The 26,680-nt window shown below is 37.5% G+C and overlaps 1 protein-coding gene across 4 annotated transcripts in view; it reads left to right on the top strand.

The window, feature by feature from the left end:
• The window catches only part of LIN52 (lin-52 DREAM MuvB core complex component), an 86,695-nt gene that overhangs the window by 10,102 nt on the left and 49,913 nt on the right, over positions 1–26,680 (top strand). Inside the window, exons 5-7 of one of the 4 annotated variants that reach the window (XM_036431803.2) lie at positions 516–599; positions 4,494–4,566; positions 5,003–5,521. In XM_036431803.2, the coding sequence (XP_036287696.1) occupies positions 516–599; positions 4,494–4,528 (119 nt within the window). In that variant the 3' untranslated portion in view covers positions 4,529–4,566; positions 5,003–5,521. Of the gene's footprint in view, positions 1–515; positions 600–4,493; positions 4,567–5,002; positions 5,522–23,621; positions 23,797–26,680 lie in introns of those variants that run through there. The other 3 variants (XM_036431813.2, XM_036431794.2, XM_036431786.1) reach the window with 3 other exon arrangements.

Below are 26,680 nucleotides of genomic sequence, written 5' to 3'. Positions count from 1 at the left end.
AAGTTTGGGTTATTTAGTTTTTGTTTTCTAAACTTAGGGAAGTGGGGGAACAGTGTATGTTTTGTCACTTTATTAATTGAAATAATAAGGACTAATAAAAGATAGTGGAGTTAGTGTCCATTTTTCAAGATCTGTCTATAGGCTTTCTCAATGCTATGTGGAGTCACAAGGTTTGATACTTGCATTGTGTATTCATTTTACATGATAGACAAAATGAATGTTGTTAAAGAATCCTTAAGATAAAACATAATTTGCTAACTCCTCATATTGTGTAAGCTCATTTGACCCAATTTTGCATTAGTGGTAAAAATTCGTGTGTGTGTGTGTGTGTGTGTGTGTGTGTTGGGGGGGTGGAGGTGGAAGGAGATGGTTGGAGGAGAAAAGAAATGGGTTTATGTTCTTATTTGATAAAAATTAAAGCTTAAAATTTTGTATTAAGAATAATTTCCATCTCAAATGAGTTGTTATTAGAGAACAGTGGACAGAAAAGATTGAAATAAATTATTTCATTTCAGAACTGGGGAGCCTCACCACAGCTAATTTGATGGAGAAGGTACGAGGCCTACAGAACCTGGCCTATCAGCTGGGACTAGATGAGTGTGAGTACCCAGACCACATTAATTCAGGGTTGCCAGTTGTATATTTCATGAGCTCTAGCTGTAATACAGATGTCTGTATAACATTTTATGAAGGTAAGATATTATTATAATCTAAAATGTGCCTTTTATGATAGAGTATGCTGAAATAATTACTGAGTTTACTAGGTAACATTTTTCTCTGTACAGTACAAATATATTGGAAATTCTTTCAGTTTTAAGTGATAGAATGTCCAATCAAACTAGCGTAAGCAAAAGAAGAACTTTATAAGTTCACATAAATCAAAATTCCAGGAGTTGCAATAGCTTTAAGGATATCTAGATCCATGACTGTTAATGATGTCATTGGGATTTGCTTTTGTTTTATATCTCTAGACTTTGTTTCACTCATGCATTAGTCTTATTCTCTGCTGCTGCATATAGCTTTTTCCTAGAACTGGGACAAGTGGCCAAAATGAGCTCTAATTTATGTCTTTAAATTTTATAGTCCCCAAAGAAAGAACATCTTTTCTGAAAATTCCAAAAGAAAGGTCCTGGGAGGATTCTGACTGTTCCATCTTGGCTCACATACCTAACCTGCAACCAGTCCTTTTGCCAGGTAGCATGGAGCACTGATCAATCGGGCCTGTGTCCTAGGTGCAGACCCAGATGGAAAGGTTTACTCTAACTCAAATTATACAGAATGGGAGAGAACAATTGATTCCTCAAAGGATGGGATAGATAGCAGACCAAAAACATAATCTGTACCTTGAGCATGGTTTTAAAAGATCTCACTTGCCCAGCCAGTGTTGCTCAGTGGTTGAGCATTGATGTATGAACTGTTCGTCATGGTTTGATTCCCATCAGGGCACATGCTAGGTTGCAGGCTTGATTCCTATTAGGGTTGTGCAGCAAGCAGCTGATCATTGATTCTCATCATTGATGATATCACTCTCCCTCTCCCTTCCTCTCTGAAATCAGTAAAATACATTTTAAAAAAAGATCTTACTTATTTCTATCTGTTCTGCATTATTTTAGTTTAAAATTATTTTTTTATTAGAGGCCTGGTGCACGAATTCATACACGGGTGGGGGTCCTCGGCCTGGCCGGTGATCCGGCTGATAGGGACCTAAAGGGGCCATGGCAGGTTGGCTATGGGAGTTCACTGACCACCAGGAGGCAGCTCTTGCATTGAGAGTCTGCCCCCTGGTGGTCAGTGCCCATCATAGTGACCAATCATTCAGTCACTTAGGCTTTTATATAAGTAGATAGATAAATTATATCTCTTCCTATACTGTATTCATTTTAAAATTAGAAAAGGAATTGTAGGAAATTTTCACTTTGTAATTGAAAGAGATATTCAACATATACAGTGGTTAGAACTTTGTTCTCAGTAGGTACCTCTTGAGACCTTCATAAATCCATAGTTCTGAGAGGCTATTATAGCTTATAATTTTTTTCAAAAATGCAAGTTTTGTACTGATTAGAGGATGGATTAGAGCAACCCTAAAATGTTTCATAAATTATTTTTCTTGTTTATAGAGCATACAGTGGGTTTTTATGCATCATTTATTTAAGTTACTTCCAAATTCAACACTTACCGTATTTTTCGGACCATGAGACGCTCCGGACCATAAGACGCACCAGTTTTTAGAGAAGGGAAATGAAGAAAAAAAGATTCTGAAACAAATAGTGTCCTAAAATATTTTATGTGCATTAAAACCCAACATCACAGTCATAAACACATGTAATCAACCCTGTAAAGTAAACAGCAGCATTTAGAACCATTTTAGAGCCGGGCAAGCACACAGAGACCACACAGAGCCGGGCAAGTAAAAAAACTTTGTTTTTAAAGTATATGTGTAGGCTATATTTGGACCATAAGACGCAGGGACTTTTTCCCCCCACTTCTGGGGGAAAAAAAGTGCGTCTTATGGTCCGAAAAATATGGTAACTATAAATTTTAATTTAGAGCCTATGGTTTTTGACTGATAAGTCATCACTTCTTAGCCTTCTTTATCTTTTCTTTGTTTCCATTACTGTGATTAATTAATTAATTAATTAATTATTTTTTTTTTTTACCAAGAAAACATTTTTGAATCACTTTGTGAATCAAGAAGCAGAGAACAACAAACTGCTTTGAGATATGGTTGCTAGGTACTCGCTAGGTTCACTCATTGTGACCTAACTCCTCTATGCACTGTGTATTTCTTGTGGTTGAAGTTTATGTCTTGGTAAAATTACTAATTACCAGATATGTCATAGACCTCCAGGGTTTATAATGAAAAAGCAAATCGTTGATTATTAAATTCATGAATGCAAGGCTTGTATAGCATAGAAATTGATTCTCTTTCTAGCTTTGGATAATAAATGCTGTAATAATAATAATGATCAATCCTTTATCTCTCCATGTCAATTTTTTTATAAAATAAATTTTATGCTCAGTGTATCAAGAAGATGCTATGTCATCGAATATATTGATTAATAATGTTATCTTTAGTTAGTTATAGTTGAAATTGCTATATTTTTTCTGCTTTCCTACTGAGAAAGATAATGAAGTGAGTTTGTGTGTGGGTTTTTTCACTACTTTTAATTATAGAAAGTTTTAAACATATACCAAGGTAGAGAGACTAAAATAATGACCTCATGTACTCATATCTGGGTTTAATAGTCAACATGGGCAATCTGTTTTACTTATTATCAACCTCCCATGATTCTTTTAAAGCAATTCTCAGGCATCAGATTACCTCATTGTCAAATAACTTCACATGTGATTTCAAAAGACAAGAATCTTCCCTCTCCTTCCCTCCCTTTCTTTCTGTCTTTCTTTAATGTAATTGCAATTATGCCTAAATTTTTTTTTTTAGCAAACTTGCTTAATATCATCAAATACCCAATTAAGATTCAGATTTCCCTGGTTGGCCCATAATTGCTTTTATACAGTTAGTGTGTTTAAATTGGTATCTAAGTTCATATACCATATTGGTGGCTATGTCTCTTAAGTCTCTTATTTATTCATTTATTTTTAAAATAGTTTTTATTGATTTCAGAGAGAGGAAGGGAAATGAAGAGAGAGATAGAAACATCAATGATGAGAGAGAATCATTGATTGGCTGCTTCCTAAATGCCTTACATTGGGGATTGAGCCTGCAACCTTGTCATGTGCCCTGACCTCCTAGTTCATAGGTTAGTGCTCAACCACTGAGCCATGCCAGCGGGTTCTTTTATTTATTTATTACTATTTTAAAATACGTTTTTATTGATTTTAGAGAGAGGAAGGGAGAGGGGGATAGAAACAGCAGTGATGAGAGAGAATCATCAATTATCTGCCTCCTGCACACCCCCTACTTGTTTGTGATTGAGCCCACAACCTGGAAATCAAACTGTGACCTCCTGGTTCATAGGTCAACATTCAACCATTGAGCCCCAGCAGCCAGGCTTAAGTCTCTTTTATTCTGTCATAGTTCCTCCTCCCTTTTATTTTCCCTTGCCACTTATTAAACCTAGTTATTTGCTCAGTAGCATTTTCCATATTCTAGATTTTGTTGCTTACCATCCTTACGGTAGTGCATAGATAGATACAGGCTTGATTTTTATTTTGGCAAGAATATTTCATAAGTATTGTATACATTTATCAGAAGGTATATAAATGTCTGTCTCTTTGTTTGTTAATGATATTGTTAGCCTAATTTATTATTCATTGTGAAATTTGCCATCAGCATTGCATCAGAGTTTTAGCAACCTTTGATAGCTGCCTAAGTCCATTATTTTATTATAGGTTTCAAAATGGTAATATTATAATTCTGTCATTCCATTTTATTAGCTAGAATTTTCCTATGATGGTCTTTATCTTAGTAGCTATTTATTATTACCTTGAAAGCTATTTTTACTGAATAAATTATTCTTTCTCTGTATCAGTTTTTAGAGTGAATCAGTTCCCTAAACATCAATAAAGTCTATTTTAATGGCTTTCCACTGAATCAGAAACTTGGTATGATTTGTTCTAGTTTTAGTTTTTAATTCACAGAGTTAAAATTATTATTACTGTTAATGGTATTTCTAAAACTTAAGGCTTTGTAGGTGGGGAGATTTAAAGTCAACTAATCAGCCACCTTATGTACTGAATCAACACTATGCAACAGAAATGCTCATTTCTACCAGATAAGTCCCATGAGCACAGCTGAGATTTTTCAAAATTATTTTCTAGTTCAAAATTTAATCTCATTTAAACTTCTGTAGCAGTGGTTTGTCATTTGCTTTGACTATAAGGAATTAGTTGATATATTTAGAATATAGATTTTATATTTAGACTTGGAAAGAATTACATTGATATGGATCAGACTTCTTGGGTATAGACTCTCTTTATTTTATTGTGTATAGTGTATTTGCATAAAAAAAAGATCTTTTTTTTTTTTTTGTCCTTATAGATTATTCATCTACTCTAGAGGTTGACATTTACTTGATGCCCTAATCTGGTATTTTGATGTCTCAATCCTCTTTTCAACATTAATTGAGAGGATGACATGGATGAAAAATAAGCAATAGGAACTGATGAATCCCCCAGGACCAGTTATCCTGTTTTCATGCAAATATCTGCACTGATAAAGATGATGGAAAGAAAAAAGATGCAAAAAATATTTGTCCTTAAAACATGATTGTTTGTCACTTCTCTAGAGCATTGTTAAATGTTAGTATAGAAATAATGTGAACCTTCTTGGGCTGATAATAACTAGATTGTGCCTTTTGAAAGGAAAACCCTGCCCTTTGATTTGGTGCATGATTATGGCTCATAACCCTTTTGGTGTGCAAATTTGGGAATGCGATAATTTTTTGTATAGGGGCCTCTTGGCTTGATTTGGGCAGTTAATTTATATGAAATTCTCATGATATATAAAGAAATACAAAAAATTGTAAACTTTACCGTTTAAAGAATTCCATTTCTGTTACTTTCATCTGAGTTCAGTGTCCTTTCTGTTTTGTAATGGAACTACTGTGGTCACTTCTAATTGGTCTGCCTGCCTCTTAATTACCTCATCCCAGTCTCTCTTGTTTGCCACTACCAGATTAATTTTTCTGAAGTATCATTTCTTCAGTTTGTCCTTTGCTCATAAGTCATTAGCAGTACTTCATTACCCATATGATAAAATTCAGATTCCTTTGCATGGCATTCTAAATCCTCTATATCAAGTATGTTAAACACACGGCCGCAGGTCCCATGTGGTTCATAATGCATGTTTTTGCAGCCCAGCCAATATAACAGTATGTAAGAAACATTTTAATAAAATTTCCATAACTTAATTTTTTCAATATTCTTTTATACATAATTTATATGTATGTATAAAAGGCTAATATGCTAAGTGTCTGTCAGGGTAATGACATCATGTGGCAATGTCCAGCTTCCCCTCTCCCTAGTAACTAGCCTCCTTGCAGTTTCTTCAGTCTAGGAACATGACTTGCTTTATAGCCAGGTGGAAATATTTTACACTTTAATCAAATGTCTGTGAAGCGTTTTATCATGCCTCATCTCATTTGATCCTTACTGAAGTCCTGGAGTAGGTAGATAGGAGACTCAGTGGAATCCTATTTCCTTTTCATTAGCTGGAAAATGGAGATTTAGAAACTTGACCCAACTGAAAAGAAGTAAGAAATGGTGGACCTTGAAAATGACTTCAGGTTTTATCACTGTACAGAATATAGTCAAACACTGCTGTAGTTAAATATTTTACCATTTGTTCTCCCTGTGCAATCTACAATAATAATATGTTTCATGTTGATATTTATTGCTGTGTTGCTGACAATTACCTGAAAGAGAAGTTGAAATGCTTCACTGGGCTGGAAAAAGTTTAGCTAAATCAGAAAGCAGGTCCAATTAAACAAGTTTATTCTATACTAGAGGCCTGGTGCATGAAAATTCATTTACAATCTGGATATTTTATTTCATTGTCTTGCCTAATCCTCTAGTTAGTAAGTTTGGTACAGTGTTGAATAGAAGCAGCAAAAGTGGACATTTTTTCTTCCTAATCTTAGGAAAAAGCAGTAAGTGTGATGTTTGTGGGTGTTTTGTAGATTCCCTTTGTCAGGTTAAAGAAGTTATGTCTTATTTTTTGTTAGATGTTGTGGTTTTTGTTTTGTTTTTAATAATGAAGAGGAATTGAATTTGATACATTTATTCTTGATTACACGTTACCATCTATAATAATAAAAGCATAATATGCTAATTAGACCAGACATCCTTCCGGATGTCCTTCCAGGTGACCTTTTGGATGAAACTGTGGTGGCGGGGATGGAGGCAGAGGCCCCTGGCAGAGGTGGCCACCATGACAGTGGGGCCCAAGAGGCAGCTGCTATGGTGGTGGGGGCCATGCCCCTTGCACAAATTTTATGCATCAAGCCTCTAGTATCTTATAAAACAAATAAAAAATCTCAATTTAATTTACACTCATTTACTTGGACTGGTTTGAAATTACCTTGGTACTGTAAAGAAAAGATTACCTAAGAAGTTATTAAGTAAATTAGATCACACGAAGTATATTACCAACTAAAGAAGCTGTAAGAAGTTTAGTTTATTTTGATATATGAAAGTGCTTCTGCTAATTTATAGTCTAATCCTGTATGTTTATTTAGCAGTTTCAATAGGACAGTTATTTGGCTAAATGTAATCGCCATAGTTTTCTAAAGTAAACATTTTATTGTAAATAGATTGAGACTTCCCCATTTAAACTTGATACTTCATCCCGGTAATCTACATTGATGAAGTTGTGTGCACCAGAAACTATTTGATACAACTTTCTTTGGTGGTGGTACTATACCACAGAAAAGCTTCTGCTTCAAGCTATCCTGTGGTATAGAGGACTTCTCTACCCTCTAGGCATGTGATTTTTTTTTTTTAAGTGGTCATTTATGTTTAGTAGTCCAAATAAAATTCTAACGAACACTTAGCTCTTTTAATTTTTTAAATTTTAACCTATGAAGGAGGGCAGGGAGATAATAATTGACACTCTTATACCCTGAATATTCATCACTGTGACTTGGCATCAGATTTATTTATCTGGCTTACTTTATAAGGTCTGTTCAGTCCTACCTTTGTCTATATTAGTTAAAAGTTAAATCAACTCGCTTGTCTGATTGAAGAGAAAAATTATTCAGCCTTCAACCTCTAGATGGCAGCATGAGTCTTATTATATTACTACTTTTTTCCTCTATACATGTCTCCTGAACTGTGTTTCTGATTTTAGTAAAAAATTCTTGTAACTTTATCAGACTACTTGCCTGACTTTGTTGATGCCCTGCTTGATTTTTAGCTTTTTTTTCTTCTTTTCATCTCTCCATTGTTTTACCCCCAAAACAATTCCTTTCTTAAGCAATGTATATTTTTTACTTTTTAATTGAATTATTGGGGTGACATCTATATATATAAAAGGCTAATATTCAAAGTGTCCCCTTGGGAATTCCACCAGACTAGGAATTCAATTGCTTGATCTGACGTGTGCTGACCACCAGGGGGCAGTGTGGAACGAGGGGCGGAAGTCCCCCAGCCAGCAGCCAGAAAGCACCAATTGGCCCTGATTGCCAGCCAGGTGGTGGGGATCGAGGCAGAGGCTTTCCCATTGCCAAATTTCATGTACCAGGCCTCTAGTTGGTTAATAAAATTATATAGGTTTCACATATACAATTCTATAATACATCATCTGTGTATGATATGTTCATCACCCAAATCAAGTCTCCTTCCTCCCTCTTTTTCCCTTTTCTACCTCCTGCTGTCCCTTTTCCTCTAGTAATCTTCAAACTGTTGTCTGTGTCTATGAGGTGTTTTTGGTTGCTGTTGTTACTGTTTTCTTAATCCCTTCATCTTTTTCACCCAGTCCCCCAAGCTCCCTCTCCTCTAACAGCTGTCAGTCTGTTTTCTGTATCTATGAGTCTGTTTCTATTTTGTTTGTTTGTTCATTAGATTCCACATGTAAGTGAAATCATATGGCATTTGTCTTTCTCTGTCTTATGTCACTTAGCATAATATTCTCCAGGTCCATCCACGCTGTCACAAAGATAAGAGTTCCTTCTTAATGGCTGAGTGGTATTCCATTGTGTAAATGTACCACAGCTTTTTTAAATTATTATTAAATTATTATCTGTGTACATATTTTAACATTGCCCCCCCCATACATACCCTCCCTCCCCAGAGTTTTATGTCCATTGGTTGTACTTATATGCATGTATACAAGTCCTTCAGTTGATCTGTTATCTCCCCCAGATCTCCCTACCCTACCTGCTGTAATTTGACAGTCTGCTTGTTGCTTTACTATCTCTATATCTTTTGGTTCATCAGTTTATAATGTTCTTTATTATCCATAAATGAGTGAGGTCATGTGGTGTTTCTCTTTCATTGACTGGCTTATTTCACTCAGCATGATGTTCTCCAATTCCATCCAGGTTGCTGCAAATGATGAGAATTCCTTCTTTTTTATGGCAGCATAGTATTCCATTGTGCAGATGTACCATAGTTTTTTGATCCAGTCATCTGCTGACGGGTACCTAGGCTGTTTCCAGATTCTACAATAGCTATTGTAGATTGTGCTGCTATGAACATAGGGGAGCATATATTCTTTCTGATTGGTGTTTCTAGTTTCTTGGGATATATTCCTAGGAGTGGGATTACTAGGTCAAATGGGAGTTCCATTTTCAGTTTTTTGAGGAAACTCCACAGTTGTACCACAGCTTTTTTATTCATTCATCTAATGATAGATATTTGGGCTACATCTAAATCGTGGTTATTGTAAATATGCTACAATGAACATAAGGATGTATATATTCTTTATTTATTTTTATATGTATTATTTTGAATTACTGTTAGCTAAAAATGATAAAATAAACTTGAACACAATACCTCAAGAAGAATTTAATTGTTTCAAAATAAAGCTTTTAACTAGTTAGCCATTTTGAGTGATGAGATAATAGCAAAAGAATGAAGCAACTATTTGAGTGCTTGCTTCCTGAAAGGCTCTGTAGGAGCTATGAACATGAATATAAGACATAAATTACAGATTAAAATCCTAGCAGTAAAGAGAGAAGACAATTAAGTAAATGATTCTTTATAGAAGGTAAAGGAGATAAACTCTATAAGAGTACAAAGACCTGGGTATAGGGGAGAAGGGGGCAATTACATTAAAAATCTAGCAGTAAAGAGATAAGACAATTAAGTAAATGATTCTTTATAGAAGGTAAAGGAGATAAACTCTATAAGAGTACAAAGACCTGGGTATAGGGGAGAAGGGGGCAATTACATTAGATTGCTTTAGGAATGGCAGATAAGTTTCATTTTATATGTCAGCATGAAATAATGGGTAAAGATTGCCTAGATCTGTTTAACAGGGATTTTGAGAAGGGGCCTAGATTTAGAAATCAACTAGTGTTGTCTGCTATGAACAAGGAAACAATATGGTTATGGTAGTATTTTCTGTTTCTGGATCATTGAGCATAGACCTTAGAGAACACATAGGATCTGGATAGGTGGAAATGGGAAGGGACCACATTCCAGGTGGAATGAATATGAAAGCAGAGTTTTAAACAACTGCGATGCTCAAGAAACAGTGTGAATGATCTAATCTGATCCTTAAGGAGACCAGGTTATATTAAGGGTCGTAAGGACTAAGGCTAGGAGGGAGATAGGGGAGGGCCTTGAACTTGGGTAGGGGTGGGGTGGGGGGGGGAAGGCAGATGAAGGGTTAGATTCATAGATAATAGGGGGCATGTACAATGTCTTTTGAATGTCTTACTGACTATAACCTACCTAGTAAAAGAGTAATATGCAAATTAACCATCTGCTACACCCATCAGCCATGTCCACCAGCCAATCAGAGCGAGTATGCAAATAAACCCAACCAAGATGGCTATAGCCACAGAGAGTAGTAGGGAGGCTTGGGTTTCCCAGGCAATGGAGGAAGCCAAGCTTTCCACCTGCCCTAGTTTGCCTAAGCCTCCACTCTAGGCTACAAAGTTTCAATTATAGAAGTAAACAAATCCAAACAGAAATGGTGGCACCACAGAGCAGGCAGGAGGCTTGGCTCCGCTCAAGGCAACAAAGTTTCACTTGAAGAAGGTAAATATATTCCAGATACCAGGGCCTCTGCTTGGGTTGCCAGGGGGCGAGGCTAGCCTGCAAACCACCACAGGCCCCTTGCTCAGGCCGCCCCATGCCCCAAGGGAACCCTCACCCTGATCCAGGACACCCTCTAGCAAACCAGTCTACTCCCAGCCATGCGCCAGGCCTCTAGCCTATCTAATAAAAGAGTAATATGTAGATTGACCATCACTCCAACACACAAGATGGCTGCCTCCATGTAGTCAAAGATTCTGCCCCCATGTGGTCACAAGATGGCCACCACAAGATGGCCAGCTGGGGAGGGCAGTTGAGAGGGACCAGGCCTGCAAGGGAGGGCAGTTGGAGGCAGTCAACCCTGCAGGGGAGGGCAGTTAGGGGTGACCAGGCCAGCAGAGGAGGGAAATTGGGGCCAAACAGGCTGGCAGGGGAGCAGTTAGACATCAATCAGGCTGGCATGGGAGTGGTTAGCGGGTGATCAGGCTGTCAGGCAGAAGCGGTTAGGGGCAATCAGGAAGGCAGGCAGGGGAGCAGTTGGGAGCCAGCAGTCCTGGATTGTGAGAGGGATGTCCACCAGGAACAGGTCTAAATGGGTAGTCGGACATCCCTCGAGGGGTCCCGGATTGGAGAGGATGCAGGCTGGGTTGAGGGACACCCCCTTAGCCCCCATGGACAAATTTTGTGCACCAGGCTTCTAGTTAACTATATGTTCACTCTATGGCTTGTGAGACACTTTACTAAGAGACTTTACTACAAATCTGTTTATTGTAAAAATAAAGAGGAAAGTTAATAAAACCTAGCATTATGACTAAGATAACTACTGGTAACATTGGATATGTTTTCTGACCCTCCATTTTCCCTTTATGTATGAATGTGTGCTTACATTTCTATGTGAGCCCATGCATATACACAAACATGCTTTTTAACATTACTGAGACTAAAGTCTATGCATGTAATTTTAATCTGTAAATACTTTCCCCCCATTTATTCTGTTGTAAGCATTTATCTGTGTCATTAAAAATTCTATCACTGAAGATTTTTGAGGTGGGAAATCATGTTCCTTTAGGAGTTATTAGTGCATAAGATGGAAGGGAATGATAGAGACAGAGGCTGCAAGCTATTGTGGGAATTCAGCAAGAAGAATTGGGGGCTTGAATGAATGATGGCAGTGTGAATAAAAAGAAGTGCATTGACAGTAGATGTTTCAGGTATATCATTTTCTGGATAGGACTTAGGGAATAAGCTGAAATTAAGAGTTTTTACCCTTATGTTTAGAGCCTGGTTAATGACAGGGAAGTCAGAAGGAAAGAGGGATTTGCTTAAAGAAGAAAAAAAAGTCACCTAATGCTCTTACATGTCCCTTAGTAGGCAGGCACCTTAATTTTCATAGAAATAAGTAAAATCCATTAGTATAGGTTGGTTTAATTAACAGCATTAAAGCAATGATCTTTTCAAGTTTAGTCATATTACCTAGACAACAGGTAATGTTTTAGATAGTTATTTTTTTCTCAAGGAAATGAATTTGTGAAACAAAATATCCATAACTTCAGAAATAGATTTGCAGGGTCCCTGTACTCTTTGGTAGATTATTACTTTAGTATACTTTTCTTACATAATAGTACTTTTTCATTCAACTACCTACCTGGAGCTATTCAGAAAATTGTTGCCTTTGTATATAGTAACTCACCAAATCTTTGTTAACTGGGGAAAAAATTTTGCAAGTTTAAATTTCGCCGAAACCGGCTTGGCTCAGTGGATAGAGCGTCTGCCTGCGGACTGAGAGGTCCCGGGTTTGATTCTGGTTAAGGGCATGTACCTTAGTTGCGGGCACATCCCCGTAGGGAGTATGCAAGAGGCAGCTGGTCGATGTTTCTCTCTCACTGATGTTTCTAACTCTATCCCTTTCTCTCCCTTCGTCTCTGTAAAAAATCAATAAAATGTATTTAAATTTGAAGTAACAGTAATTGCCCTAAAATATTTGCTGTTGATGCACCTTTTAATTAACCTTTCTATTTGGGTTATAGTAGCACTAGGGTAAATTCCTAGGAGTGAAGACTACATTTTACATGTAGCTGGAGATTTGTGGGATCTCTCATGGAGAATGAAAAACACTGTCAAATTGTCTTCCAGAAAGGCACTACCTATCCTTATATTCTCTCCAACAACAAGTATTATAATTTTTAAAAGTCATTGCCAACTTGATAGGCAAAATATTAATATACTAGAGGCTTGTTGCAGGAAGATTCCTGCAAGAACAGGGCTTCCTGCGGTCTGAACAAAGTCCACATAGGCAGGCTTCCCTCCCACAGCTGCCACCACCCGCCCCTCTGCACTTTCCCTCCTGCCCCCGCTACCCTGTGCTTTCCCTTCCTTCCCACCACTGCTGCCCCCAACCCCATACTTTCCCTCCTGCTGCCACCACTGCCCTGCTTTCTGCTTTCCCTCCTTCCTTCTATGCTGTCTTCACTCCATATTTGCATATGCAAATTAATGCATAATCTTTGGTGCGTTAATTTGCATAGTCATTGATTGGCTGGTGGGCATAGCAGAGTGATGGTCAATTTGCATGTTTCTCTTTTATTAGTGTAGACTAGAAGCCCACTGTGTGAAATTGCACGAGACCCAGACCTACCGCACTTGGGACCCAGCTTCAAGTCCCTGCCCACCTTGAAGACAGTTGTGGACGGAGATAAGAATAGTTTCTTGCTCTAACTTTTCTTTCTCAGGAGGTCTTAAATTGACCTTCATTGGAAGATGAGAATTGAACAGAGCAACACTTACTTCCCATGAAGAAATCATATGATGTTGAGTAGGTGCCTTTTGGCGTTTGGTCATGACAGCATGACAGTGTCACGGCCACAGGGTTTTTATAATAAGAGATTGTTTAATTTTTTAAAATACATTTTTATTGATTTTTTACAGAGAGGAAGGGAGAAGGACAGAGAGTTAGAAACATCGATGAGAGAGAAACATCGATCAGCTGCCTCCTGCACACCCCCCACTGGGGATGTGCCCTCAACCAAGTCACATGCCCTTGACCAGAATCAAACCCAGGACCTTTCAGTCTGCAGGCTGACGCTCTATCCACTGAGCCAAACCAATTTTGGCAAGAGATTGTTTTAATTTTTGTTTATTCACTTGTGAAAATGAATTTTTTTTTTTTTTAATGTTTCTTGTCATGTCTAGTGACAAGGACTGGAAATTTAAGAAGGTATAGATTTTAAATTATTTTAACCTGAAATAGCCCCAGGAAATGTGATTAAAAAGCAACCTAAAGTGTTACAAGTTGCATTTCTCAAATAGCAAATGAAACTTTTGTTTTCTGCATTGCCGTTCTATTTCACCATAGTCATTAGTGTGGCATCCTATTTAAGTTGTAATACAGTATAAAATCTAGAAATCCCACTTTGAAGGGATCAGGGTTATTTCTCATAATTAGAAATTGTCAATTTAGCCTTAAGTATTTTGGGTTTTTAAAAATATAATAATGGGAAATAAAACATGCCATTTCTCATTTTTCCCTTGGTTAAAAAATTAGGATAGACAAAGCCTCAAATTACCTTTAAGGCCTATAAGCATTTGTATCTTTTATCCAGTAGTCAAGTTATTTGATAAATCCAACATTGCCTGTGTAATGGCTTTATACACAAAGAGGATTTTACCATAAAATGCTTGCAGTGTTTTATTCCCTTCTGAATTTGGGGTGGGGCAGATGGAAAGGGCAAAGATAGAGAAAAGCAGGCAAGGCATAAATTAATTAGGATAGGGTTGGGCTTAAAGTCACATTCTGAATAATTCTGCAAAAAATATGACAGGTCAGATGTACAGAGAGCCCTGGCTGGTTTGGCTTAGTGGACAGAGTGTCCACCTATAGACTGAAGCGTCTCGGGTTCAATTCCTGTCAAGGGTGGATGCCTGGACTGTGGGTTCAATCCCCAGCAGGGGGTGTGCAGGAGGCAGCTGAGCAATGATTCTCATCATTGATGTTTCTATTTTTCATTCCCTTTCCCTTCCTCTCTGAAATTGATGAAAATAAAAATGTACATAGTGAAAGAATTAAACATTAGAGAATAACCAAGTGAATTATAATACATCCATACAGTAGAAGACAATGTGGCCATTAAAAATCATGTTAAAGCATTAAAGAGCATTTAATGACAAAAATACTCTTTATATGAAAGGATAATTGCACTGAAAAAATTTAGAGCACAAAGTTAGCAATTTCTTTTGTTTCAAGAGCATGGGCATAGGCAAATTATTGGAAGGAAATAAACCAGTATGTTGCAATGACTATCTTGCGTGATTTTTTTTTCCTTAAAATTTTTCTGAATTTTCCAATTGTCTACAATGAAGACATTCTATTCTGTTGAATAGGAAAAAACTGTCTGAAAGTAAAGAAAAATTTATACCTTTCTAAAAATAAAACTAAAATTAGTTACTTGAAAATTCTACCTCTTAATTTCCTGTGCAGTTAAAATTTTAAACTCTTTTATGAACTGTTTCTAAATAAAAATGACTCAGTCCATTAATAACAATTGATCTTTTAAAGCAATTGATGAATAGCATGGTGAAAGTTAGTGACACTTCGTTTTCCATCCTTAACATAACCTTCTAGAAGTAGAAATTGGGGAACAAAAGGAATGGTAAGGTGATGGGTCAAAGACCAGAGATGATTTCGTTGGTGAAAGAGGCATCTTTTCATCAGCAAACATTGGTGAAGATTTTGTCAAGCTTTATGTTTTCAGCCTTTCTTCCTTGTACTTGGAGAACTGAATTCAGTATTAACTGCTCAACAGGAGCAAAGAACCATTTCGAGTACCTGTCAGTCCTAAATGAAACTGCAGCTGTTTGGTTGAGAAGTAAAATAGACCTAATAATTTTTTTTTCTTTTTGGCTTAGAATATAGTTTCTAAAAAATATATTTTATTTAATATATATTTTTAATATTTTAATATATTTTTAATAATTATCAGTTCCACAGTAGGAACTGATAACTTACTAAAACAAAAGCATGGGGAGGGATAGAGAGTTAGAAACAACGATGAGAGAGAAGCATTGCTCAGTTGCCTCCTGCACACCTCCCACTGGGGATGTGCCTTCAACCAAGGTACATGCCCATGACTGGAATCGAACCTGGGACCTTTCAGTCCTCAGGCCGACACTCTATCCACTGAGCTGAACCGGTCAGGGCAGAATATAGTTTTGTTATGACAAAGAGGAGAACCAAATAATTGCAATAGGTATACATAGGAATTGAGTTTTTCCCCAGGTTTTGGGTATGAGTGACTGTTTCCACTCCTAAGAATATAAATTGGCATTTTCTTATTGCTTGTTTGATTATTTATTAGGTTAGTGGTTTTTGAAAAATATTTATTTTTATTGATTTCAGGGAGAGAATCATTGACTGGCTGCCTCCTGCATGCCCCTTACTGGGGATCAAAACTGCAACCTGGGCATGTGTCCCAACCAGGAATTGAATCCTGACCTGCTGGTACACTGGGTCAACACTCAACTACTGACCCATACCGGTCGGGCTAGTTTAGTTTTTGATGCTCTAAAGATTTCAATAAAATCAAGAGTGTTTTTAAGTGTAATGTTAGTTCCTTTTTCTTCTTCTTTCCATTGGTCTGTGTTAGAAATATGATCTGGGAGTGTGGTGATTTTGCATGTAATTTATAGAGATGACAAAGCACTTTGCTATAGGAACTCCAGAAAAATAATGACTTTTGATATGTAGAAGAGAAGTTCCTGTAACCTTTAAGTCTAAACTAAAAGGTTGGTTGAATCTGACAGGTTGAAGTTCTGGATACGGAATGCAAAGGAAAAAGAGCTAAAATGGTGTTCCAACATTTTCTTTAATAAACTTTAAAAATTTTAAGTATAATATATAAAAAGAAAGGTACACAAATTATAATATATACTGTAATGAATTTTTATAAAATCACAACCCAGAACAAGATTAAGAAATAGAACTTTTGCTCTAACCGATTTGTTTCAGTGGATAGAGCATCAGCCTGCGGACTCAAGGGTTCCAGGTTTGATTGCGAGGATGTGCCCACAACCAAGGGCATGTACCTTGGTTGCGGGCACATCCTCAGTAGGGTGTGCAGGAGGCAGCTGATTGATGTTTCTCTCATCGATGTTTCTAACTTTCTCATCCTCTCTGTAAAAAATCAATAAAATATATATTTTAAAAAAAGAAATAAAACTTTCCCGATATACAAAGCCTCTTTCATGGCCCTCCTAGACACTGCTTGTACTTTCCACAAAGGCAAGCACTATTATTACTTATAATATCATTAAAATTTTTTGCTTTTTAAAATATTTATGTAAATGAATTACAAATTATGTAGTCTGTTTTGGGCTTCCTTTTTTTTTTTTTTTTTTTTTTAATATATTTTATTGATTTTTCACAGAGAGGAAGAGAGAGGGATAGAGAGCCAGAAACATCGATGAGAGAGAGTCATTGACCAGCTGCCTCCTGCACACCCCCTACTGGGGATGTGCCCGCAACCAAGGTACATACCCCTGACCGGAATCGAACCCGGGACCTTTCAGTCCGCAAGCCGACGCTCTATCCATTGAGCCAAACCGGTGCCGGCTGTTTTGGGCTTCTTTTGCTCAACATTCAATTATGACATTTTTCCATGTCATTGTCTTTAGCAGTCATTCTCTCTCTTCCTCTTCTTCCCCCCTCCCTTTATTACTCTAAAAATCAATAAAAATACATATTTTAAAGTGAATGCATTGTAACTAATGTAAAACATCTGAGTAGTGATTTCAAGTTACTATTGCATGGATCTAAAATATGTCCACTGGGATATTAGTATAATTGTTGATATTACTGTGGACATTTGGGAAGATTTGTTTTTAAGAAGAGATTCTTAGATCAGATGTGAGGAATCATATCATCTATAATTGATAGGTTGGAAAGTTTAAGTTTGTCTGGTTTAAAAAGGTTTGAGAGGATGTATACTATCTTTTGTAGTGAGCAATCTGTAGAAATTGCTTTTTCACAATATAGCTTAAGAAATACCTCTGTTTGAGGTAACTAAAGGTAGTGGAGAAAAATGATGACCTGAATATGATGTAAGGGACAAAACAATTACCTGGAGATAAGTAGGTAGGAGCTAGATGATAAAAAGCTAATAGGGAAGGACAGTATAGTGATTAAGAGATTGGGTTCTGGAGTCATACAGCTTTATTATCTCAATCTACCACTTAGGCAAGTTACTTAATTTTCTAAGCCTTAGATTCTTCGTTTATGAAATGAGGATGATCACCTTAGAAGAGTGGTTCACATATTTTTTGGTGTCAGGACTTCTTTTCACTTCAAATTAATGGTGATCCCAAAGAGCTCTTATTTTTGTAGGTTATACTTATATTTACTGTTTTACAAATTACAACAGAAAAAACTTTTAATATTTATTAGTTTAAAAATGGAAATAAACTCACTACATGTTAACATAAATAACATACTTTTAGTTGTCATAAGTAAATCATGCTGTAATTGCATCCTTTGCCCTAGAGCAGTGGTTCTCAACCTTTCTAATGCTGCGACCCTTTAATACAGTTCCTCATGTTGTGGTGACCCCCAGCCATAAAATTATTTTCGTTGCTACTTCATAACTAATTTTGCTACTGTTATGAATCATAATGTAAATATCTGTGTTTTCCGATGGTCTTAGGCAACCTGCTAATGGTTCTCAACCTGTGGGTTGCAAAAAATAGTGATTTTTCTCTTGGGGACTTGTAAATAAAATTGCCTCTATTTAACAGCTTTTGTTTGATACTGGACATCAGTCTGATATTTAGGAACTTTTTATTATAAGTAAAAACAGGTCAGACACCATGTGTAATGCTTATGGGTGAATAAAATTGAGATCCATGAGCTAGATATGAACTACTTTTTCTATGGTAGTGATGTCTGGATTGATACTCTCAATATTTCCTTAGAATTGTTTTTATTCCATGGAGAATAAAATCTTTTATTTATTTATTTATTTATTTTTAAATAAATCTTTATTGTTCAGATTATTACAGGTATTCCTCTCCCCCCCCTCATAACTCCCCTCCACCCGATTCCCCACCCCATGCCCTTACCCCCCACTACTATTTTCATCCACAGGTGTAAGTCTTTTTTTTTTTCTTTTTTTTTTAAATATATTTTATTGATTTTTTTTTTTTTTGCCCCCTCCTTTCCTCCCATACATACCCTCCCTCCCCAGAGTTTTATGTCCATTGGTTGTACTTATATGCATGTACACAAGTCCTTCGGTTGATCTATTATCTCCCCCAGATCTTCCTCCCCTCCCCACTGTAATTTGATAGTCTGCCTGTTGCTTTACTGTCTCTATATCTGTCTCTTGGTTCATCAATTTATAATGTTCTTTATCATCCACAAATGAGTGAGGTCATGTGGTGTTTCTCTTTCATTGACTGGCTTATTTCACTCAGCATGATGTTCTCCAATTCCATCCAGGTTGCTGCAAATGATGAGAATTCCTTCTTTTTTATGGCAGCATAGTATTCCATTGTGTAGATGTACCATACTTTTTGGATCCAATCATCTGCTGACGGGCACCTAGGCTGTTTACAGATTCTAGCTATTGTAGATTGTGCTGCTATGAACATAGGGGAGCATATATCCTTTCTGATTGGTGTTTCTAGTTTCTTGGGATATATTCCTAGAAGTGGGATTACTGGGTCAAATGGGAGTTCCATTTTCAGTTTTTTGAGGAAACTCCACACTGTTCTCCACAGTGGTTGCACCAGTCTGCATTCCCACCAGCAGTGCACGAGGGTTCCTTTTTGGAGAATAAAATCTTAATACATTAAATGAAAATAACATTTGGGTTCTCTGAAGTGTAAAATGGACCTCAAATCATCAAGGGGTCAAATAGGAACAAAATCAAAACTATGTCAATTGCATCCTATACACTACAGTATTATCTCTAAAAAAGCCTGTTAACCTTCATTTCTTGACAGAGCTCAGAATTTCAAAATCATATTAGAGCTAATTTGGTTGAAGTTTCATTCTGTAGAGATGCACAAAGATTAGTATTGACTTGTGTAGAACTTGGTTGACCCTCTTGGTTTGGCTTAGTTATATAGAAATTAGTTGGTAAAATCTGTGTTCTGCTAAATTGCTTTCCAGAGAGATCTTGTGTTTGTTAATATCATCTAAAGAATTAGGGGAAATGGAGGAGTGCAGCATGTGATAGAATCTTCCTTTTTTTCCTTTTACTGGGGACTTTATAAGCTTATAGCATAGAGGGCCCAATAATTAGCTCACATCATCCTAGTCTTCAGTGGTGTTGATCTGTTAAGCCTTTTTATCTATACATTATTTCTTATCTTTGCTATCTTTTTGATTTGCTATGTTGGGACAAGAGTTGCATATTAATTAACACTAATACATTCTGGTAAAGTCTGGGGTCTTTGTTTTGTTTTACCTTTTTTTCTCCTTTTTGTTTTGTCTTTCCCTTTAGTAGCCTTTGCGACTGAATGGATATGAAAAATGCGAGTTGGGTAGTTGAGGCAGTATTGCTAAAGCCATTCCACTTTTAAGCTCATGTAGAGATGGTCCCTACGAGTATGGGGCTAACTCAGTCCACTATTGAAAAACAAGTATTACCAGAAGTCATTCTTATTCTAGTATCAAGCATAACCGTCCTTGAAAATCTCCTTTGGAATGTTGAAAAGAGATCAAATGAAACCTTCAGAATTGTTATTTATTGGGGAAGAAGAAAACTCCAATTTCATTCATCCATTGTGGCTCCACTTTCTCATTTTAATGCTCTGTCCACAGTGGCGGTGGTAAAGATGTCCTGCACCTACAGAGATGGCTGTGGGAGATGGGACATAACCTTTCCATTTATTGTTTGTTGCAATTTGGCCCGTTTTTAGACAGAATTGCTCTGTGAGTGCTTCTAGTGGAGAGCGAAGGAAATCAAAGTGGCAGCAAGAAATCAGCATTTGCACGTGACCGTGAATTGGCTAATTTTAACATGCAGTTAGTTAAGAAATGATTACAGCCGGAGGAGTCATGACCTCAACTTTTCATCAGCTCCATTGGATGTGCCTCAGTTTGGAAATGAAGGAGGTATGCGGGAAGTTTTAATTGTACCTGTGTGATTTATCCCTAGTCAGCTCTTTAATTTCTTCTGGCTGTCTGAGGTTTCCGACATGCTGTAAATTTCCCCAAGTTTTTCATTATCTGCAATTTCTTTATGACTCGTGAATCGGAGTGGAGAGAGAGTGTGGATTTACAGCAGAGATAAACATGTCCATAAAGTCTGTATCTGTGTCAGTAATTGTACTGCTGTCAGTGACTGTCCTGTTTTACAGGCCTCTCTTGGGAAAGGAGCAGGCTTCACTACCTGCAGCACTGAAGTGCTTGCTTTGATTTGCACTAACTTGCTGGGAGATTAGGTAGGAATGAATGGTAGGATAGAAATTGATACTAGAATTGGCCTTTGTTTGTTTGTTTGTTTGTTTGTTTTAGGTGATGGCCTTGTGTTGTTGGATAACTGTGTTGAAAATAGAGCATGGATTATATTTATTTTCTAAGTGAAAATGCATCTTATATTGATATGGTAGATGTGAAAAATCCTTTCTAACTTTATTTTAAAAATACCTTTGAGATGGCTTTCCTTCTATCACTATTGATCATTAAACTTGGGTCTTTTTCATTTTTCTCTTTTTCTTTTCTTTTTTTTTTTAAATAAATCTTTATTGTTCAGATTATTACAAATGTGATCCTCTTCCCCCCCGCAATTGCTCCCCTTCACCAGGTTCCCACCCCACCCTCTGTCCTTTCCCCATCCCCCATTGTCCTCATCCATAGGTGCACAGTTTTTGTTCAGTCTCTTCCCGCACCCCCACTCCCCTTTTCCCTGAGAATCGTCAGTCCACTCCCCTTCCATACCTCTGATTCTATTATATTCACCAGTTAATATTGTTCATCAGATTTTTAAATTCCCTTGGTTTTTAGATTCACTTGTTGATAGCTACGTATTTGTTGATCATAATTTTTATCTTTATCTTCTTCCTCTTCCTAAATAACCTCCTTCAGCAATTCATATAATTCTGGTTTGGTGGTGATGAACTCTTTTAGCTTTTTTTATTTGTGAAGCTCTTTATCTGTCCTTTGATTCTGAGTGATAACTTTGCTGGGTAGATTATTTTTGGCTGTAGGTTCTTGTTATTCATCACCTTGAATATTTCTTGCCATTCCCGTCTGGCCTGCATGGTTTCTGTTGAGAAATCAGCTGACAATCTTATGGGTGCTCCTTTATAGGTCACTACCTGCTTTTCTCTTGCTGCTTTTAATATTCTCTCTTTGTCTTTTGCTCTTGGAATTTTAATTATGATATGTCTTGGTGTGGTCCTCCTTGGATTCCTTTTGTTTGGGGTTCTGCGGGCTTCCTGGACTTGTAACTCTATTTTTTTCCCCAGGTGGGGGAAGTTTTCTGTCACTATTTCTTCTAGTACTCTTTCGGTATCTTGCTCTCTCTTCTGGAATCCCCATAATTCTGATGTTGGTTCGCTTGAAATTGTCCCAGAGGTTTCTTACACTATCTTCAACTTTCTGGATTCTCTTATCTTCTCCCTTCTGCAGAGGAGTGTCCTCTGGCTCTGTGTTCTAAATCTTTTTCTTGATTCTTGCGATCTTCCAGTCTGTTTTTAGGACTTTGTATAATATTTTTTATTTCAGACAATGTTTTCTTCATTTCTTGTTGATCCCTTATTATTTCTAGTTGCTCCCTTTTCATATCCTCATAGGTCTCATTTATTTTATTGGCCTTTTTTAGGATATTGTTGAATAACCTTATAACTGTAGTTTTGAACTCAATGTCCAATCTTTTCTTTTCCTCCATCTCCTTCCTTTGTGTCCTTTTTCTTGTCTGCATTTTAGTTGTTTCCCTGATTTGATGGAATAGCTTTGTGTGCTAGGTGTTCTGGTAGAGCCCAGTAGCACAGCCTTCCCAGTTACCTGCAGTGGACAGTCTTGGTGTAGCCCTTTGTGGGCTGTGTGTGCAGTCTTTTTGTTAAGCCTTGCTTATTGTTGGTATCACTGGGAAGCGTTGATCTCCAAGCCAATTGGCTGTGAGGATCAGCAGTGTCTCAGCTAGGAGGGTTTCCGTACTCTGCTTGAATAGGGCGGGGTCTCGGGGTGGCGCAGACAATCTTTGGTTCTCTGTCAGTCTCGCCTTAGAAAAGTCCTGTTCGTGGAGAGTTTTGGAAAATTGGTTGCAGGCGCGCGTGCACCTCTTTGGTAAAGGCACAGACAAGCTTTGGATTCCTGCAAGTCCCTCCTTAGAGAAAGCCAGCCTCTGGGAGAGCTTCTGTGCTCAGCCACAGGTAGGGCGGAGTCTCGGGTTGGTGCAGACAAACTTTGTTTTCCCTTCGGCTCCTCCCCAAGTCCCGCAGTAATGGCCTCTGGCTTCACACACCTCCAAGAGATCTCTGCCCACTGCCTGACAGTCTGGCCTCTCCCTGTCTGGGGCCATTTATCAGAGCAATAGGGTGATTCTGTTTTCCTCTCGGACAAGAAAGCCAGCTGCGTTAGCTGTTCGCCCTCTCCGCGCCAGGAGTAAGCCAGTAGCGAACTCAGCCCGGCCTGCTCTCTCTGCGTGCAGGGAGTAAGCCAGCAGCAATCTCGGTCCGGCCCTTTCTCTCCGCACCGGGATTAAGCCAGCGCCTTTTCGCGCACACAGTTCTCCGTACTTTCACAGTTCCTGAGGTTCAGCGTGCCTTCTCTCTCCTTCCCAGATGGCAGAGCCTCCTCTCAGCCAGCCCTCTGGCGCTTCAGGGCAATGCCTCCCCTGTTTTTCAGTTCTAAATTCAAATTTGTTGTGGTAGGCTGCATTCGAGTGTCTACCCTATGCCGCCATCGTGGTTTCTCCTCTTTTTCTTTTCTTAGAATTAAAACAGAATTTCTCTTTCAGAACATTCATTCCTCCTCAAGAGTGGGGCCAGCTGGAGATTTGATGATGACTACATCAACTATTTAATGGCTCTTTCGTGACTTCCAGAGTAGTATGCTCTCAACACACTTTTTTTCACTCATTTTCTTCTTTCCAATCATGGGAAGTGGTGGTCTTCATGGAGTAAGCTTGTGAAGTTACACTGTGATTAATTCTAGATTGGGGGAAAACTTCTAGTGTATGGCTTACGAGGTCCATTTAACAAACATACAAAATAACATTAAAAAATCAACCAAATAAAATCTCAGGACATCCTTTTAACTTGATGCGGTAAACTCCTTATTTTGTTAACGAACTTAAAAAATGGTTTTCTTTAATGAATGCCATATTGAAAGTGCTTGATATTATTTATTTATTTATTTATTTATTTATTTATTTTTGTCTTTTATCCACTTGATACAATCTGATTGTAAGCACAGTAAGCTTGGACTACGTTAAGTTTTACTTCTATGTATATTGAGTTTGCCAAACATAGAGTGAGATTTCTAGCGAGGTCTGACTATAGAATTAAGCTTTCTGATCACTCAGATTGAAAGGCTCGTTATTATTAAGACTGTCTCCTCCTAGGAAAGTTTTAGGGGTGGGGAAAATCTAGTATTCTAGCTTTGCAGGGGAAGCATTTTTTCCCTCTTGGTTTGAGGGAAACTAGTTTATGGTTGTCTGCTTCAGTTTCTGCTGCTGTCGGCTGTCAAATTCAGTAAAAATAAGAGTTGAATTAGCCAACAGTCTAACTGTGTTGGATGATAATGACGTTAACAAAGAAAAGAGCACCACAATAAACAATTATTTGAATACAAATTTGTGCACCTGCTATTCTCTGAAATGGCTCCACAGCAGGTACTGATAACATTGTATTAAAGGATTAATTTAGGCACAAGAGAAAGATTTGGTAACATGTCTCCAGATTGAAAAAGGACAGGCAGTTTCTTTTTCACCGTCCTTAATCAAGCTGAGAATGAAATCCAAGAGAAGCCAGACTTGAAACCAAAGGGAGGGCAGGGGTATCTATCTGTTAACTGCTTTAAAAGGGATCATCTTGGGTGAAAATCCTCATGTGGTGTTTTACTTTTTAAGATCCCTTCTTTGGAGCTATGGGTTAAAAAAAAAAAAAGTATATATATTTCAGATTATTAGGTAAATAGATGTTAATGCCAGAAATAAGTCAGGAAAGCCCTCTTCACTAATTTAACAAGAATACCATTAAATCTCCTTTATCTTTGATAGTTCATGATGAAAAAAATTTAAACACCCAAGGAGCCTTCATATATTCTTTATTTTTCTCCTTGAACTATTTTGAAGTAAATTTTAGACATTGGGCACTTTACCCCTAAATACTTCAGAACGCGTCTCTTAAGAAGAGAACAGTTTCCTACATAGCAAAAATTGCAAAATATCTAATGCCTTACACATTCAGAATTCCTCAATTGTTTCTAAAAATCTTTTGTAGCTTTTTTAAAACCAAGACCCAATTAAGGTTCAGGCATTGTAACTGTCAATACAGTCTTGATAAGAGAACATTTAAAGCTAAATTCTGCACACCAGCTCTTATAATTTACCAGTTTTTTTCTTACGCTGAACATATATTTACTCAAATGACTGTCATGTTCCTTTAGAATATTGAGTTTCAAATTCTTCCTCTAAACAAGCCTGCTTTATCAGGCTTCTTTAATCTATTTCTGGTATTCTCCTCTTCTCCTAACCAAATTAGCTGTAGAATTGATATTTTCTCCAATAACTACTCCACTGTGCAGCCAGAGTAATATTTTTGAAAGTTCGCAAATCGACATGTAACCTCATTCCCTACTTAAAATCCATCAGGGGCCTTCCATTGCTCTTAGGATAAAAAAAAAATCTTTAATTTGGCCTTACAGCTCTTCATGATACGGCCTTCCTTTACCATGCTTTCCTCTCTGAATGTGAGTTCTGCAAATTCCACAGCAGGAAAAAATGAAGTAAAGAATTGGGGGAACACCTGTTAGAAGAGATGAAATTTGAAGTAGGTCTTGAGAGCTAATTTGCACATGGGATGAAGGAAGACTCTTCAGACTGGGAAACAATTTTTGAGTATGGATTAGAGTACTAAACATTGGAAATGGGAGGGACTAGATTATGGAAAGCCTGAAGGACGAGAGGAATTATTTTCAAACATATGGTGATAGGTCCTAAAGACTACCTAGGAAACTGTTGCTGGCCAAGAACGCACTGACTGCTTGTCCTGCATAGGACAGTGTGAATACAAGGAGGGGATGTTTAGGGGGGAAATAAATATGAAATTATAGCAAACTAGAGAGGCACAAAATTCAAAATGATTTCAGGATTTTAAGCCCCTGTAACTCAGAATATATTTGGGGTAGAAGTGGAATATGCATTATTAAATTTCAGTTTTGTTTGCTAAAGTATTGTTAAGGCATCTTTGAAATGAATATTTTAAACTACAATCAGTGCTATATACTAAAAACTTGTGAATATCAGGTATATTAGGTAGAATGAATTCAACTACTTATAAAAAGAAATTAAAAATAATTGTGATTACACAAGGTAAAATTTCCCTTTTAATTCTCAGGTGAGGATTAAAATGAAAGCTGGGGGTAGACAGGTTCAGGCTGGTAAGACAGCTAGCTCCACGGTGTCATCAAGGATTAAGGGCCTCTTTCTTTGCATTCTATTGTACTTTCCTAAAGGATACCTCATTGTCCAAAATGACTGTTAGAGCTCTAGCCATCAAACCTGAGTTGTAGACCAGAGAAGGTGGGAAGGGAAAAGAGCAAAAATAGTTTTCCCACAGAACTGACTCCTTTCCTTTAAGCTGTCTGCTGGAAGTCACAGAGAATGTAATCTAGACCAACCTGGCTGCAAAAGACAAATCTTTTATTCTGGGCTGTAATTTTGCTTGTTAAAATTTGCTGTGTTTGTCCTGGTCGGTGCAGTTTGATCGGGCATCCTCCCGTGCACCGAATGAAAGGTTGCCAGTTTGCCGAAACCGGTTTGGCTTAGTGGTGGAGCGTCGGTCTGCGGACTGA

The sequence above is a fragment of the Pipistrellus kuhlii genome, unplaced genomic scaffold (assembly GCF_014108245.1).
Source record: "Pipistrellus kuhlii isolate mPipKuh1 unplaced genomic scaffold, mPipKuh1.p scaffold_m20_p_1, whole genome shotgun sequence".
Lineage (NCBI taxonomy): Eukaryota > Metazoa > Chordata > Mammalia > Chiroptera > Vespertilionidae > Pipistrellus > Pipistrellus kuhlii.
Note: the sequence above shows the minus strand (reverse complement) of the source record. Positions and strands in the feature narration are given on the sequence as shown.